At 40.1% G+C, this 16,067-nt stretch overlaps 1 protein-coding gene across 2 annotated transcripts; it reads right to left on the bottom strand.

Annotated features, from left to right (window-relative positions):
- Positions 1–911: 911 nt before the first annotated feature.
- Positions 912–14,355, bottom strand: ash2l (ash2 like, histone lysine methyltransferase complex subunit). Of its 2 annotated transcripts, XM_047373644.1 has the most exons (17): positions 14,264–14,355; positions 13,558–13,624; positions 12,281–12,426; positions 12,116–12,204; positions 11,926–12,020; positions 9,681–9,776; positions 9,415–9,510; positions 9,240–9,315; positions 7,765–7,782; positions 4,624–4,726; positions 4,237–4,454; positions 3,969–4,136; positions 3,394–3,587; positions 1,844–1,936; positions 1,661–1,759; positions 1,527–1,586; positions 912–1,421 (listed from the first exon to the last, which is right to left on the bottom strand). In XM_047373644.1, exons 1-17 carry the CDS (start codon positions 14,320–14,322, stop codon positions 1,314–1,316), a joined length of 1,785 nt encoding a protein of 594 aa, XP_047229600.1. In that variant the 5' UTR covers positions 14,323–14,355; the 3' UTR covers positions 912–1,313. The 2 variants fall into 2 exon arrangements, with proteins under 2 accessions (XP_047229600.1, XP_047229601.1); XM_047373645.1 differs by lacking the exon at positions 7,765–7,782.
- Positions 14,356–16,067: the final 1,712 nt, after the last annotated feature.

A 16,067-nucleotide genomic window follows, 5' to 3' on the forward strand; every position in this document is an offset into this window, starting at 1 on the left:
TAATTTCCCACTGTTGTCAGTAAACCTTTCAATCGTCTTGATCAGCAGCAACTTAATGAGGGAAAACAAACCAACGGCAGAAAATAAAAGAAAAACACAAGGTTGGAAATCCAAACTAGTGTTTTCATATTTGAAGTATTAAATATTAAGTTCATGATGAGACCAAATTGACCAGCTGGATTTTTTACAGATGCTCCTACACAGCCCATGTTTAGACTCTAAGTGGACCTTACTGTTTAATCTAAATTCATTGAACCTTTAGGTGGTTGCAGTAGAAGTCTGGATGGAAGCTTAAACGTATCTCCCCACCTGTAAAGGCCTTCATGATCTTGCTCAGATCACCATAAAACACTGTTATTCCAGCTGAGCTCTAGTTACCCCCAAATCTTCAGCAGAAAATGATTCGATTTGAAGCAAACAATGCTTTCCTCATGATCACAAGAAAAGTGGTTTCATATTTTTAGAACGGGATATTTTTCTTGGCATCATAAAAAAAGCTGAAATTATTTATAGCATGGCATGTTGTCCTCAGCTTGTGCACCTATAAATAACTCGCTTGTGTTATTGTTTTGGGAGGGGAGGCTTTAATTAACACGAGTTACTTGGTTTCTACTTTAATGCCAGACATCAGAAATCTCTTCTTGCTTTTAGCGCCATCGTGTGGAAGCAGTTAGAACGTCTCTTACCTGATATTTCAAGGCTGGAAAATTTAGACTAAATTCTTCAGCTAAACTACTACGAGTTTCTTTATTTACAAAATTTAATTAAATTTAATCTGAAATTGTTAGTTACACATAACTCATTGAGTGACGCTACCTGGATCTTATAGTGAACATTCTAGCAACACTGATGATGGCAATTCACTTTATCAGCGATGCAGATTTTAAATCAAGTTCAAAGATCCAAACAGGTTTTTTCCATTTAACACACATTTATTTTTTAATCCAAAGTATAAAACAGTAAATAACAAAAACAACACAGAAAACGCTTAGGACTAAAGACTCGACTCTCCTCGAAGGACTGAAAAAGAATCAAATGGTGGATTGTTTTCCTGGAGTACACAAAAGTGTTCATTATGATGCAATAAATTGTGTTTAGCCAGCTAGGTCTCTGTGCAGCCAGAGCACCAAGGGTCAGTTTATTGTGATGTCATAGTTTAGTAGGGATTAGTTTATGCCACCAAGCCTTATTTATCACTAGTGCGGTTTTAACTTGTGGATATCAAAAGGTCAACTTGTCGCCCTGCGCTTTGTTTAGCATTTTTTTACATCTCTGATGGTGGAACGGCTTATGAACATGTGAAGGTCCTGCGTTTATCCCTCCCACGGTGGGCTACGGCGTCCGTCCACCTCTGTCTCCACGTGGTACAGCATGTCCGCCAGTGTGTGCTCGATCACTGCTCCCCAACCCATGTCACTCATCTGTGGGAGTGAAAGGAAATACATTCCAACATGAGCAGCCAAATGGTGTGAGGTGAGTTAGGTGAGATGGGACACGATATCCATCAGTAAGTAAAAAGCTCTCACCGGTTGGTATTTAATGTCCTTAGGCGGGTATTTGAAATTAGGCCCAAAGTTGACAGAAACCTGTGAAGAAAGAATAAAATGTACTAATCAGATTGTTTAAAAGACTGAAATATATGTCAGGATGTTGTACTGACCGTGCAGCTCTTGTACAGGGAGATTGCAGGAAAGTAGAGTCCCTCAAAAAGGTTCTCAAAGGCAACCCCTTGGTTAACGCCGTTTTTATAGAACAACATCTGAAACACAAGACTCTGGAGTCAACACCAATGAACAGCAGCCGCTTCTCTGACTTTTTATTCAGTCGCTGGAAGGGACCTCACCCTGCTGGGGTTCATTGGCTTCAGGCTTTTCTCTGCTTTATCCACGTAGTCCTTCTCCTCAAAGTACAGGTAGCTCTTGAATTTAATAAGTGCCTTGAAAGAATTTAGAAAAAAAAAGGCTGTTCAAAGCAATCCATCAAACAAATTGTGTAAACTAATGGGAACCAATCAACAACAGAGACTCTAACCCACACTAACAACAGAAAGAATGGCCTTAATAATCTTAGGGTTTTAATATTGGTTGGATCTCAGCCTGAAGGACAACAACAATGAAGGACTTCAGCTAATGCGCTCCTATACAGTTCATCCAGAAAGTATTCACAGCGCTGCACTTTTTCCACATTTACATTACAGCCTTATTCCAAATGATATAAATTTAATCTCTTTCCTCAATATTCTACACACAGAACCCCATTATGACAATGTGAAAAAAGTTTATTTGAGATTGTTGCACATTTATTCCAAATAGAAAACCAAGAAATCACTTTTACATAAGTATTCACAGCCTTTGCTTGATACTTTGTTGAATCACCTTTGGCAGCAAATACAGCCTCACGTCATTTTGAATATGATGCCACAAGCTCAGCTCACCTGTCTTTAGGCAGTTTGGCCCATTTTTCTTTGCAGAACATCTCAACCTCCATCAGGCTGGATGGGAGACATCTGTTCACGGCCATTTTCAACCGTCACCCCAGTCTGAGATCAAGAACGCTCTGGAGCAGGCTTTCATCCAGGATGTCTCTTTACATTCCTGCATTCATCTTTCCCTCTATCCTGACTTGTCTGCCAATTCCTGCTGCTGATAAACATCCCCATAGCATGATGCTGCCACCACCATGCTTCACTGCAGGGATGGCATCCAAACATGACGCCTGGCATTCACACCAAAGAGTTCAACCTTTGTCTCAGACCGGAGAGTTTTGTTTCTCATGGTCTGAGAGTCCTTCAGGTGTCTTTTGACAAACTCCAGACAGGCTGCCATGTGCCTTTTATTAAGGAGTGGCTTCCATCTGGCCGCTCTACCATACAGGCCTGATTGGTGGATTGCTGCAGAGATCGTTGTCCTTCTGGAAGGTTCTCCTCTCTCCACAGAGGAACCCTGGAGCTCTGACAGAGTGACCATAGGGTTCTTGGTCGCATCCCTGACTAAAGCCCTTCTTCCCCGATCGCTCAGTTTAGACAGATGGCCAGCTATAGGAAGACTCCTGGTGGTTCCAAATGTCTTCTATTTACTAATGATGGAGGCCACTGTGCTCATTGGGACCTTTAAAGCAGCAGAGTTTTTTCTGTATCTTTTTGTATCCTATTTATAATAAATTTGCATTCATCTCAAACAAACTTCTTTCACATTGTCAAAATGGGATATTGTGCGTAGAATTTTGAGGAAATAGATCAATTTGATACCATTTGGAATAAGGCTGGAACATAACTAAATGTGGAAAAAGCGCAGCGCTGTCAATACTTTCTGGAGGCACTGTGATACACAATGACCTTCCTCTACATTGGGAACGGTTTAAAAGATAAAACGTCAGAACAGAATCCAGTCTCACCTTGTCCTTGTAGGTATCAGGCAGAGCCTTTGCTGTCTCTGTTTCATCAGGCAGCTCTATAAAGAAGCCCAGCGTGTCCCCCTGACCATAGCCTGAGGAGTAATGCTTCCCCATCGACTGGTGGAAACGAGTCCCCTTCTTGCTCCGCCAGGAGTAGCTGAACTTATCGTAACCCAGAGGAGCCTGCAGATTACCTGCAGTTTGAGCATGAAACATGTTCACGAATTCTTCTGGCAAAATCTTTTCTGTATCTTCACACAGAATTTACACGAATGTTGCCTAAGAAAAATACATTATTTCTAAATATCAGTATTTAAATAAGGCACACTGTGTTTAAAATGTATGATTTTCACATGTTCCTTAGCATTTTTCATGTCAGGACAGATGGACACACATATGTTCAAATTGGGAATGGATGGATACGACTTTTAAAAAGTGAGATAAGAAATAAAGTGTGGAAATATATATATTTTTCCCATACTTGTTTTTTCATCGATATCCAGCAACCCTGACAAAAAGGCCCACAGTACGTCTACATGGTAGGACGTTTACACGGGTGTGAAGGAATAACTGACCAAGCGGTTGAGACCAGCCCAGTCTGGCTGCGGTGTCTGGAGGCATTTCTTCCACTGTGACCTCAAAGTACCAGGCTCCTTTCCGCACACCGTGGGACGCTCGGACCATGGAGTAGCCTTTCTCCCCCGTCACTGTCAGCCGGTCGTCTGAGATCTTCAGCTGAGGTGCTGCAACACGTTGGGTCGTGATTTAAAACAGCATTAAGCAATAAAAACGTAAAACTTGTGACTCCATCACAAAGTTCTCCCTGAAATGTTTTATGAATACCTCTGTCATGTAAGGCCAGCAGCACCCTCTCATACAGACAGGCCCTGTACAGATCACCCGGAATGGGTTTGCCAGCCCAGCAGTCCAGCTCCAGCTTCTCGGGGTCCGGAGCGTGGGGGTCCGGTTCTGCCAGGATGTAGCGATAGCCGTCTTTGTTGAACGGGTGCTCCAGCGGGTAACCATGAGGAGGCAGCCGCTGCGCTGAGAACAATGGGTCGCTGTGTGATGAAGGAACAAGTGTTAGATCCATGTCCTCTGAACATGCAAAAACAAGCATATTAAACACTTCTGATCTGATAGAAATCAGTGAGGAAGATGCTTTTATTCGGTTAGAAGCCTCATCATGATCTCACATAATGAAGAATACAAGAAGTGGATGGGTTGTACCTTCTGGTTCTCTTTGTAGCTCCAGCAGCTGTTCCCTCCTGCTGCTGCTGCTGCTGTTTACGTTTGGCCCCCCTTCCTTTTCCAGGGCCGGGGGCCAGAGCACCTTTTAAAGCACAAGACCGAGTTAAAAACTGAAATCGAAGAAAGATACAAACAAAAACACGAGCAGTCAGCAGCACAGGCAGCATTCACACTGCTGACAGGTTACAACAAAACATACACACAGGTTTACACAGCCGACACTCCAGTTAACCCTCCATTAAGGAATGTTTGGATTAGGTGGAGCCATTTTAGTTTAATTTTGATCCTGGGAGCCTCTTAATATTTGTTACATCTGCAGGAAAAGTTTTCTGTATTTACCTAATTGGCTTTAAGAAACAGGATGTGATTATGATTAGGTTTTCCAAGCTTGGATCTGTGGACATTCATGTGAAAAAAGTATTTTTTTCTCAGTATGAATCAAAACAACTTTACAACAATGAAATCTGTAAGTTAAACCTGAAATCTCACTGATCCTGATCCTGAGTTTGGGTCCTTAGGTCTCAAATGTGAATCCAAGCTGAGGAAAGGATGTTTTCTTGCAGGCTACCTTAACATTTAAATTAAAATTAAAGGCCTTAAAAAACCCCGAAAGAGAACAGAAAAGATAGATTTAAAAAGTCAGTCCTATTTTTAAAACTCCACCCTGACTTAGCTACCCATTTATCAACTTATAACCAAGGCCTGGTGAAAGTAATCATGTCCTAGCATTCCTTTCTGTTTTGTGACCCTAAAACCTGTTATAATGCATCACATTCCTAAATAAGATCACTGGCAGTTAGTTTTAAATAAAACTCTTTTTTGTTGCATTGTTTTAATTTAAGTAACAAAATATCCTGTCACCCAAGTCTACCACTTTGAATAAATCAGCATCATTATAAAACAACTAAAATATATCATAATGATCTTGTGTCCTGTGTAGGCATATCCTGCGCACAATACCTGTAATAGAAGGCGGCCAAAAAAATCTCCCAGCTGATCCATTAAGTGGTTATTTTTAATCTTTTTAAACTATTTGGCATGAATCAAACTTAATCATTCTTAGCTGGTATCAGGCCACAGTCTGTGTGTTGATAATAGTGACCTGTTCTGCATAGGTTCATAACACACAGTCTCATTACAGTTTGTAATGAAACAATAGGAGACGAATACGTCAGACTGCCACTGAACACACACGCACGCACGCACACACACACACACACACACACACACACAGTGAAAGCAGCTTATTAGGCCAACACGGAGGGAGAGCAAGCATAAAACGGCAGGAATTGGCTCCAAACATTTTCAGCCTCTGAAAGGGGCTCTGCTGTAATGTGGCCTCATTGTTCAGTCAGTATGGAACAACTAACCTTCTGGGGCCACATATTGGAGTTTACTGGTTAGATCTTCAACACTTGTCCTCAGATGATTGTGTTTTTGTACAATATTAGTTACAGGACATTTGAAAGTGCTCAAAAAGAGGAAAAAATGCAAAAACCAGCTGATTAAAACAACTCAACAGACTGGATAAAATGGCTAAAAATATATTTGTTTAAAAATGAAAGCATGAGTATATGATTACTACCCAACACTTTCCCCAATAATAGGTGAAGCTCTTCAACCCAGAGAACCCAACCTATCTGAGGAATGGGACTCGTTCCAGGTTGGAAAATAGAGCTCATTAAACATTAGATGTTTTGGACCGTGCAGAACCTCAGTTAAAAGAAAGGAAGAAGATGAGCCTAATCAGTATTGGATGACGTCCAACAGCAAATAAAAAAATGACACCCTGCTGTCAGGCAGGCTGCACCTTGGAGGCAGACGGTCATTTCACACACGTGACGTCTACGGGATGTCAGAGCCTGTAAGCTGCAAGCCAGCCAGGTGGAAGCTACAGCGAGTTGCAAAACTATTCACACCCCTGAAAACTTTTCTTTTGCGTCACATAAGCACAATTTACTATTAATTTTACTGGGATCTAATGCTAAAGGCCAACACAACCTGATGGATTTGTGTTCAGATTCTTTTAGCCTGAACACACCACATTGAAACATATTTTACTCCATTCATTTTGAGTCAGCTCTCTACTAGTTTTGTGCATCAAGAGAATAAAATCTTTTACCCATTATTTGCAACAGATTCTCAATTGAATTTAGGTGTGGACTTTGACTGGGCCATTCTAACACATGGAAATGCTTTGATCTAAACAATTAGGTTGCAGCTCAGCGTTGTTTTTCACAACCTTCAACAGGTTTTCTTCTTGTATTTATCTCCATTTACCATAGTGGTGGCAGCATCCCCACAGCATGATCCTGCCACCACCATGTTTCACAGTGGGACTAGCGTGTTCACAAAGATCTGCAGTGTTTTCTGCCACACATAACATTGCACGTTTTGGTCATAAGGTTTAACGCCGTCTCATCTGACCAGAGAACTTTCTTCCAGATGTTCGTTGTATCCATTACAAGCCTTGTGGAAAAATGCAAACTGAATGTCTTACAGTTTTCCTTCAACAATGACTTCTTCCTGCCGCTCTTCCATAAAAAGCCAGATTTGTTGAGTGCATGAGAAATAGTTTTCACGTTAACAAATCGTCCCAAACAAGTTACAATGGACCCATTAGCTGCTTCTGATTAATGCTCCCCTTACCAGGCTTGTCAGGTGGTTAGGTAGACGCCCTGCACACTGAAGGATTATTTACTATTAAATTACTTCTAAGGGGAAATTCAAAACTGAATTTGATTTTGTCATAACTATGCACTGGTTTGTGTTGGTCTGTCACATGAAATCCCGATAAAATACATTGATGTTTGCGTTTGTAACACGAAAAAACATATGAATATTTTTGCAAGGCACTGAATGTTTGATGTTTGGGGGTTGTTGCACTGAACCGATGCAAAAAGCAGGGAGGTTACATCACCGCATGGCTGAAGTTGCCCACAAGATGCTTATTAATCAACGGTGTTTGGTTTCAGCTAGCAGAGTAGGGGGGGGGGGGGGTGCTGGAGAAAGGGGGCAAACTGAGCGTGACTGAAACCTCAGGGCCAACTTCTATCCAGCAGATTACAAGACACACAAACACACTGAGAAGCTCCAGGTGCCAAAATACAACATATTCACCTGAGAAAGAAGATCCACCTGGAAAAAATGCACACAGACACTATAGTCATCATATTTGCACATTGCCTTACTTTGTGCTTGGTCAGGGTGTTTTTGCAAAGAATCTGATTCATTTTTAGTGTTTTTGAGCTAAACCAAATCCCCTTAAAACAATGCATAATTGTCAGTTTTGGGTGAAGGTGTTTGTTTTATGAAAATAAACTGATAAAGAATAGTACTGTACAGGTAATTTCAGCATTAATATAAAAAGGGACACACAGACCTGGTAGTTAAATATCTCCCATATGCATTTTGAGTTAGACATTTAGATAAACGCCATCAGTGCTTTGAAATATAATAAGTAAGAGGAAAACCATCCTTATTTATCAGAGCTCAGTGTATCATACTTCAAGCTTCTGGGCTTGGTTTAGAGCTTTGAATAAGTGAGCTCTGTGCCTCCAGCATTCTTCAAAACTACTTCTTTTTAGAATGAGATTTGCCAGCTTGTTTCGTCTGTTAATAGAAGTGTTAACAACCAACACAGAGTATCTGCAGTCCACCATTCTGTTAGTGGTAAGCTGAGAGCCAAGAGGAGGACTCCATTCAGGACTGTTCTGGGGATGTGAACACAGCAGAGCAGAACCCACTCATGGAATGATTGCCACTTACATCTGCACTAGTTTAGCAGTCTGTAGGCAAACACTGAAGAACGGCACACCTTTCATTTATCCATCGCCTGGCTAAATAAAAACAACATGGCTAAACGTTTTAGTGAAGATGGGATAAATGAGAAAATAATGACCAGAAGATTATCTGGAATTTATGTGCGTTTCTCTGTGGCATGATGTTTGACCTGATTGGTTTAATTCAGATTTATTGGAATCTAAGCCCTGCAGCATATCTTGCATGTTCACATACTTTAACACAGTTCTATTAGAAGCAACTGAAGACATCCTGAGCTCAGGGTGTTTTACTGTGGTAGTGTGTCATTTATACTTCCTAACCTCTCCCCCATCACGCCTGTTAGGTTGCATAGATAACTTCAGCTGGAGCTCTACTGTCAAAATAACACCACAAAAATAGGACATAGATTAATCTGAATCACATGAATGTATTGATAATAACAGTTCAGGTGACTGATTGTGTTCATTATTTTATAGATGGTGTTATTGGCAGCCCTCTGTGTGATGTGACTGTGTTTTTTTTCCCCATGTAGCGCAGATCAGCGCTGATCATTTAGGGAAGGCTTTTAATGTCAGTTCTGAACAACGTCCCGAACAAAGCCGGAAGAAGCCGGAACCGCAAATACCAAAGGAAAAAGCTTTTTGTTCAACAAATATACTGACAAACTGTTTTTATTTTAAAGGTGACTGAACCACAAACATTAAAATGTTTTTTTTAAACACATGAAAACAACCTCACACACCACCCTTGTTGTCTTGACGGATGATTTTAAAAAAGCCTATTTAATAAACACGGATCTATGACAGGCTTACCATTGAGCCCACCAGCTGCTGGGGTTCCAGTGGTCTGTTTCTGACTGTCATATGAGGGTCCTATGCTTCCCAGGTCCTACAGAGAAAAGAATACTGTGTCCAGTTATATTTAGCATTCATAAAACCACTCAGATTGTGATGTCTAAACATCTCTTTCATCCTTAGCAGTACTTACCTGATCCAAAAGGCCAAATTTTGGGTACTCTTCCTCCGGATCCTTACTGCCAGGGTCAGGGTGTTCTTTCACAAGGAACACATCTCGCTCTTTACTCTAGAAAATTAACAAAACAATACAAAAATAATGGCATATTTTTTGATTAATGCTGGAACTACCTGAACGCTGCTCCACTTTACACACAAATATTAACAAACCCAGCCTGTATAGGGAGGGGCATGAGAGTATTCAGAAGAACGAGGGTATCCAACTACACACTATATTACCATTGTCTTCACTATGTTGTTGGGCCAGGTGAGCTTCCCTGGTCTCTGACGAGTCGTCATGCACTCCCAGTACTTGTCAATGAATGGGATGATATCCTGCAAAAAGAGGGAATTCTGTTCAAAATACTTCCTGAGAATATTAAAGTGAACCACACTCGTATGTTTTGGAAGACTTAAATTGCTGCCATTGAAATGAGTCTATGGGAACTCGATTTTCATTCAAGCTAATTATAAGTCAGATGTGATGCCACTGCTCACGCACATGTTTTTATTTGTGTATTTTAATGAGCATTTGACCATTCAAGCAGTACACACCAAAGCAATGCAAGACTAGCTGGCAATAATGTAATGTACAAACGTAAAAACCTGTCAGCTGGTTTTGACTCATCTGTTTGAAAAACTTTCAGGTTCCCACTTATCCTACGCAGTAGAGAAGGAGGGGTGGTGGGTTTATAGAAAGCGCCCCAGGTGAGTGGTGTTACTTCATCTGGTGAAGTAAGTGTAAGCTATTTTTATGGGCCCTGAATATAAAGGTGTGTTTACGGCTTCCCATCCTATTGTGTCTATGTTTGAGACTCTTATTGTAAAGTACAAAAGTAAGTAGTTCTTGAGTTGCTATGGTGTATTGCGGAGTTAACAAGGACTTCTCATCGAGATGGTGATAACACTTGGTTGTAAAAGGATAGACGAAGCCTCTACCAATTTAAATTGGTTGCTTGGCAGCATTTTGGGTTAGCATCTGCTTTGAAGCGTCCCATCAGTGTCAAACTAAAGGGTCATCGCACATTTTGTATTGGTTGCCGCATGCAGTTGATACGGTCTTGTTTAAAATCTGAAATACTTTTGACTGATCAAACCTAAACTGGACATTAGTACACAGCACAGAGATTCTTTAAATCACCGCTTAAGATTTATGACACCTTTATTCTATTTGTCAAAAATAGGAAAGGGACGTTAATGTGTTTTAAATAATTAATTACGGTTAAAATAACACGGTAGAAATATTTCCCCATTTAATAGCACTGTGGAATGTAAAAATATATGCCATCTGAAACAGGTTTTAAATAAGTACATGTCACTTGTCCGAGCGCAAGTGAATGCAGCGTTGATCTGCAAGCTACAACGAGCTCCTACTTCCTCACGGGTTTAGCCGATAGAGAGCAAAGACAGCAGAGGGCAGCGCTGTAATGACCAGGTTGTGATCAAAGAGTGCTTGGTTTAAAAGAAAGCTGAACACTTAAATCACAGATGATTGTTACCACAGAGCCTCAGCATCTATAAACTAAAGCCAGAGAATACCAGAGGTGCGATTGAGACATCCCGACTGGTGAAACAAAAACAGCTGAACATGCCAACCTGCTTTTAATCCAGAAAGTTTTTTTTTTCTTTTTAATGTATTGCCTTTTGGTTCAGACTGGGGGTAGAGGTATACATGTAATGTAAAAGATTTAAAAATCTAATTTCTCTAAAATACAGTGACTGTAAAATGTGACACAGCGAGCGGCAGAACGCTGAATACGGTAGTAGAGTTTTTCCCCAACACAGCTGCAGAATTTAGAAGAGCATAAAGTATTAAGCTAGAGGTTTAATACCATAAAGACATTTCGAACCTTACTGCATCAGAATCTGTATGGTTGGATGTACCAAAGAATGAAAGCCACAACATTATAGTTTACACTAAAATCGGGGTAGAAACTGTGTTATCGTCAAAATACACATTTTTATGTCGATTTATCGTTTCAGTCACTAACCAAAATGAACTGGAACTGAAAAACTTTGCTTATTGTGTCACATAATGCTATTGGATAAAAATGTGATAAATGAATTACAGAGCCTCGAAATAACTGGAAGTAAAAACACAAAAAGGATGTTCAATGTTTTTAGGGCAACAGACCACCATAGAATCTGACAGGCATAAATGCCGTATAATATGGACAAGTCAAAACTTGACTGAATCTTTTATTTGTGTGAACAAAACTGATCAAATCTCTACTTGCCAGTGGATAAATACATGAAAAAACTGGTTTCTCTTTCATACATTTTCTTAAAAGGGAGGCAAGGACAGCAGAACTAACTGGTTTACCTTACTAGACTCAAAGAATTAGCCATTTTAATCATATCTTCATTGGCCTGACAGTCAAAACTGTAAGTTGACTAAAATTATCAGAGAGAGTTTGAGTTCTAAACTGAAGTCTTTCGTGTATGACCAGCAGCCCTCCAGAACCTTAAAAAGATTGACACCCACCTTATCTTTGGAGAACATGGTCTTCGGGTGCTCATCTTGTGTTCTGGACCTCCATGTGAGGTTTGCCAAAGCTGTGAGGCACATCTCCTTCAGGTCTTACAGAACAAAAAGTGACGTTGTTAACAACACTGAAGGGAAGGCAGAATATAGCGGTACTTGATGGTGTGGTTTCAGCACCCAGAATACCTACTTGCTTGTTTCCTGAGGAAGTAGGTATTGCCACTGTGATGGCATACATTGCAGTGGAACACATAGTTGGTCATGAAGGGAAGACATGTCCTGTGTAGGAGAAAGGCGATTAATGGCTGCATCAGTATCAAACAGTAGCTGATATCTGCTTCCTAAATCCACGTACGCAGTTTCAATCCCAAATGTTTCTGCCGTAAACCACTTCATACACAGGGCGCACTGCAGCTCCACCTCCCCGAGCTGCCGCCCACTCTCCTCATCTCCAGATCCAGTCAGAGCATCGGCTGCTTCAGAGCCGTCACCAGCAGTCTCCTGAGAAACAGACCGGACAATTATAACAGCAGGACCTCATCCATATAGAGCATGCACTGTCGAGTAGGGAAACATTTGTCGATGTCCATAAGTCAGTTATGTGAGTTAGATGATCTAGAACCTGAAAAAACTGAATTTCTACATGCTCCTTACCTTGCAGTCATTTGAATAGTTTTGTATGTGGTTTCCAGATTCAAAGATCATCGTGCTAACTAAAGGCCAAGTGGTCTGCCAAAACACGCATGTCCAGACAGTGTTTCACCATTTGATTGAGTTCTTCCACTATCTAATGGTAAAACCTAATGCTTCTCTGGGTTCTAATATTAGCAGCTGTTGTGGATAATTGTATTTATGTGAGAGAGGATGTTAGCCAAGAGTATGTTGGCCAAGCTCACATCCATCATGGACACAACCTCTCATGCACTGCACCGGACTGTGCAGGAGCTGGACAGCTCCTTCAGTGGCCGACTGAGACACCCTCAGTGCAGGAAGGAGCGCTACCGCAGAACTTTCATCCACACCGCTGTCAGATTGTTCCATTCTACTGTATAATAACTCATGCAACAACCTCTGTATTTGTAAATGCCTTCACTAACTGTCACTTTAGCTCAATCACCTCCCCGTTTTTTACTGTACATACATTATTATATTTTATTATTACTACTTGTTTTTGCACATTTACCTTGGTCTTCTTTGATTGCACATTTTTTTCTAACTAACTGCACCCTACTTGCGAGATCAATAAAATCTATCAATCTATCAAATTTAAAATAACCTATCACAAAGAAATTAGCCACAATATATTCAGCCAAACAACATCTGACATGATTTGTTTTTAATTTCAATGTTTAGATTTTGTAAACAGAACAAGGATCATTCTGCAGATCATTACGAACACTATGAATTGAACACCACGGTGATGACTTTAAAAGCATGAGCCTCTATAGGTGTAATCTGTTTCTACACTGTGGGCAGAGGCCTTTGAAGACAGGCACTGCCTCCTGTCGACGGCTAAATGCAAGAAACAGTTACACACCGTTTCTTTTATAGCATTATTATATGGCCTTCAGGCAAAACGTAATGCTTTAAGGTCTGACTGACACTTTGTAACCACAGAAGAAGAAATATTACCATTCCCTCTTTGCCATTTGATGACTCTGTATCCATGCTGGGAGGCTGTTCCCCAAAGGTAGAATCCCTGAAATTCAAAACGTAGACGAGTTGATTCAAGCAGGACTATGATCATTTTTAAACAACACGAAAAACACAAAATAACAAAAAAGATCTGCATTCTATGGAGGATTTTTATTGAGCAAAAGCACAGAATAAGATTCTTGTTTTTCGCCCATAATAGAACTGCTCAATTTGTTTCTAACTTAAGGCATTCTGTTCTGCTTATTTCAGCTGCTACTGACATGCCAAATAAACCGTAGGCAGCCAGACTTCAGACAAAGTAAGATTTTTTATGAGAAGCCAAATGTACTCCATTTAATCCAGCTTTCAGTGTGTGCTTAGGGCACGATGTATTCACGATTTGAAATAGAGGAGAATTAGGAACAAGTGAACAAATAGAAACTGTTGCAGAGCTGATATGTTTGACGGCCCACAAAACGACCTTTATCAGTCAGTAATTAAGATGTAAATATGTTTTTCTTATTAGCTTTGTTGTTACATGTTCCCTCGCTAATCGTGTTCAAAGCTATAACTAGTTAGCTAGCTGGTCTGCTAACGATCCTTTTTATGAAAACATTTCTGGTTGTAAAACTTTAATATATGAGCTGAATAACTATTATCACTTTTGTAATTCCTAAAAAAGCTGCACACGAAACAGACATACCCTAGAGCCAGGTCTTTTTCTGCTGCAGCTGTGGAACCCGCCTGCATTTCGGACGCCATGTTTGGGAATCAATGAAAACAAAAAAACGTATCGCGAGAGCAGGACTTCCGCTTTTTTGCTGAAAGCAATAGCGACGCCCTAGGTTCCAAAAAAAACTGAAACCATTCAAGACAGGAACTAACAGAACACCTAAATTCATTGTTGTAAATCATCAGAACCCCGCAGAATTTGGAGGGGAGACCATTTTTAAGCGTTGTTTGTTTTATTTAAGGGATTAATACAAGTACTATTCAGTTTTTTTAAGTGAAATTCATGTATCACTTTTCTTTCAATTTTTGCTTTTCACAATTAATATTTCACAATAATATGTTTTAACCCAACATATGTCATTTTAATAGAAAAACGGACAGAATTTTTAAGCTACCAAAACTGTTATTTCCCTTTTATAAATTTTTCCATGTTTTCTTACAGTGGAAAAGTAACTCAAATACTCAGCAGGGTGTTGTAACAACTTGAATCTTTTTAAATGAATAATGTTTTTTTTTTTATATCACTTATAAAAACTTTTCATTTTGAATGACCTGCATTTCCCTGTCCTGCCTGATGTCACTGATTATTTCTCTCACAAAACCTTTTTTCCCAAGATTTTGTGGCACTGGTGGCCTTTATTTAAAGAGTTTTTAGAAAGGAAAGGGGCAGAGAGAAGATGTCCTGAGATTGGGATCACAACCCTGGACGGCTGCATCGAGGAATAAAAGCCTCCATAAATGGTTGTCCGCTCCAACAGTACACCACGTGCTGTTTCACTAAACTCCTGATAACACACATAAACCGTATTATTACTTCACTACTTTACTTTCAAAAGTGAAAAGGGTGTATGACACAAACTTGCAGCTCAGATTATTGTTAAATTTGCATCAAATTCCTTAAATTGATATTTGCTTATACTCTCCTCTCTCATTAACCCCTTCCTTTCAATGCTTTCCGGTAAAAGTAACAGGAAACAAGATTTTTTGTGGATGTAAGACCACCCCACACCTCTCTTGGTTATTAAAATGTTAGTGGGGTTGTTCAATCACCAGCATGATTACGACAAGCACAATAGCAAGTGTGTCAGCACCAATTGGACAAAGGAGGACTGGAATACTGAAAGCCTCCTCGGGTGTTGTTTTAAACTCCCTCAAGTGATTGTTAAGAGGATAATAGTGGTGTGTTCTCCTCCCCTTTCCTCTTTTAGGGGAGACAAATCTGTGACATCTGGAAGAAGAGGTGGATGTAACTCTTAAATTAATGCACATGTTTATTAATCAGTACATTATTCAATGATTTTCGGAGAACATTCCCAAATTAAGGAAAGGCATCATCAGAATAGGGTGGTGTGCATTTGTATTTAACTCTTTAGACAATACTTTTTGGCATAACATTTACAGCTATAAGTATTTGGAGTATGTCTCTGCCAGCTTTCCACAGGAGATTTTTGCCCATTTGTCTTTGCAAAATAGCTCAAGCTCCTTTAGATTGTAAGCAGAGCAACTGTGAATTTGTTCTCAACTCTTGACACAGATTATCAGCAGGATTTAGGTCTAGATTTTGACTAGGTCATTTCACCACATGAATATACTTTAATAAACATCATTTCATTGTAGCTCTCGCTGACCTGGGTTGACCTAAGAACTGCCTTAATTCTTTGTAGCATGGATCAAACAAGGTGTTCCAAACATTCCTCAGAGATGTTGGTTCTCAATGACATGATAGCACCACACAGTTGCTGATTTGTTGGCTGCACATCCATGATATGAATCCC

Source organism: Girardinichthys multiradiatus, chromosome 8 (assembly GCF_021462225.1).
Source record: "Girardinichthys multiradiatus isolate DD_20200921_A chromosome 8, DD_fGirMul_XY1, whole genome shotgun sequence".
Taxonomy (NCBI): Eukaryota; Metazoa; Chordata; class Actinopteri; order Cyprinodontiformes; family Goodeidae; genus Girardinichthys; species Girardinichthys multiradiatus.

Excerpts from the sequence above, each read along its gene's own strand:
- ash2l (XM_047373644.1), bottom strand. The coding sequence starts at position 14,322 with ATGGCGTCCGAAATGCAGGCGGGTTCCACAGCTGCAGCAGAAAAAGAC. Across the intron at positions 9,316-9,414 it reads AATTTGGCCTTTTGGATCAG|GACCTGGGAAGCATAGGACC; the intron begins GTAAGTACTGCT and ends TTTTCTCTGTAG. Across the intron at positions 1,760-1,843 it reads AGCCAATGAACCCCAGCAGG|ATGTTGTTCTATAAAAACGG; the intron begins GTGAGGTCCCTT and ends CTTGTGTTTCAG.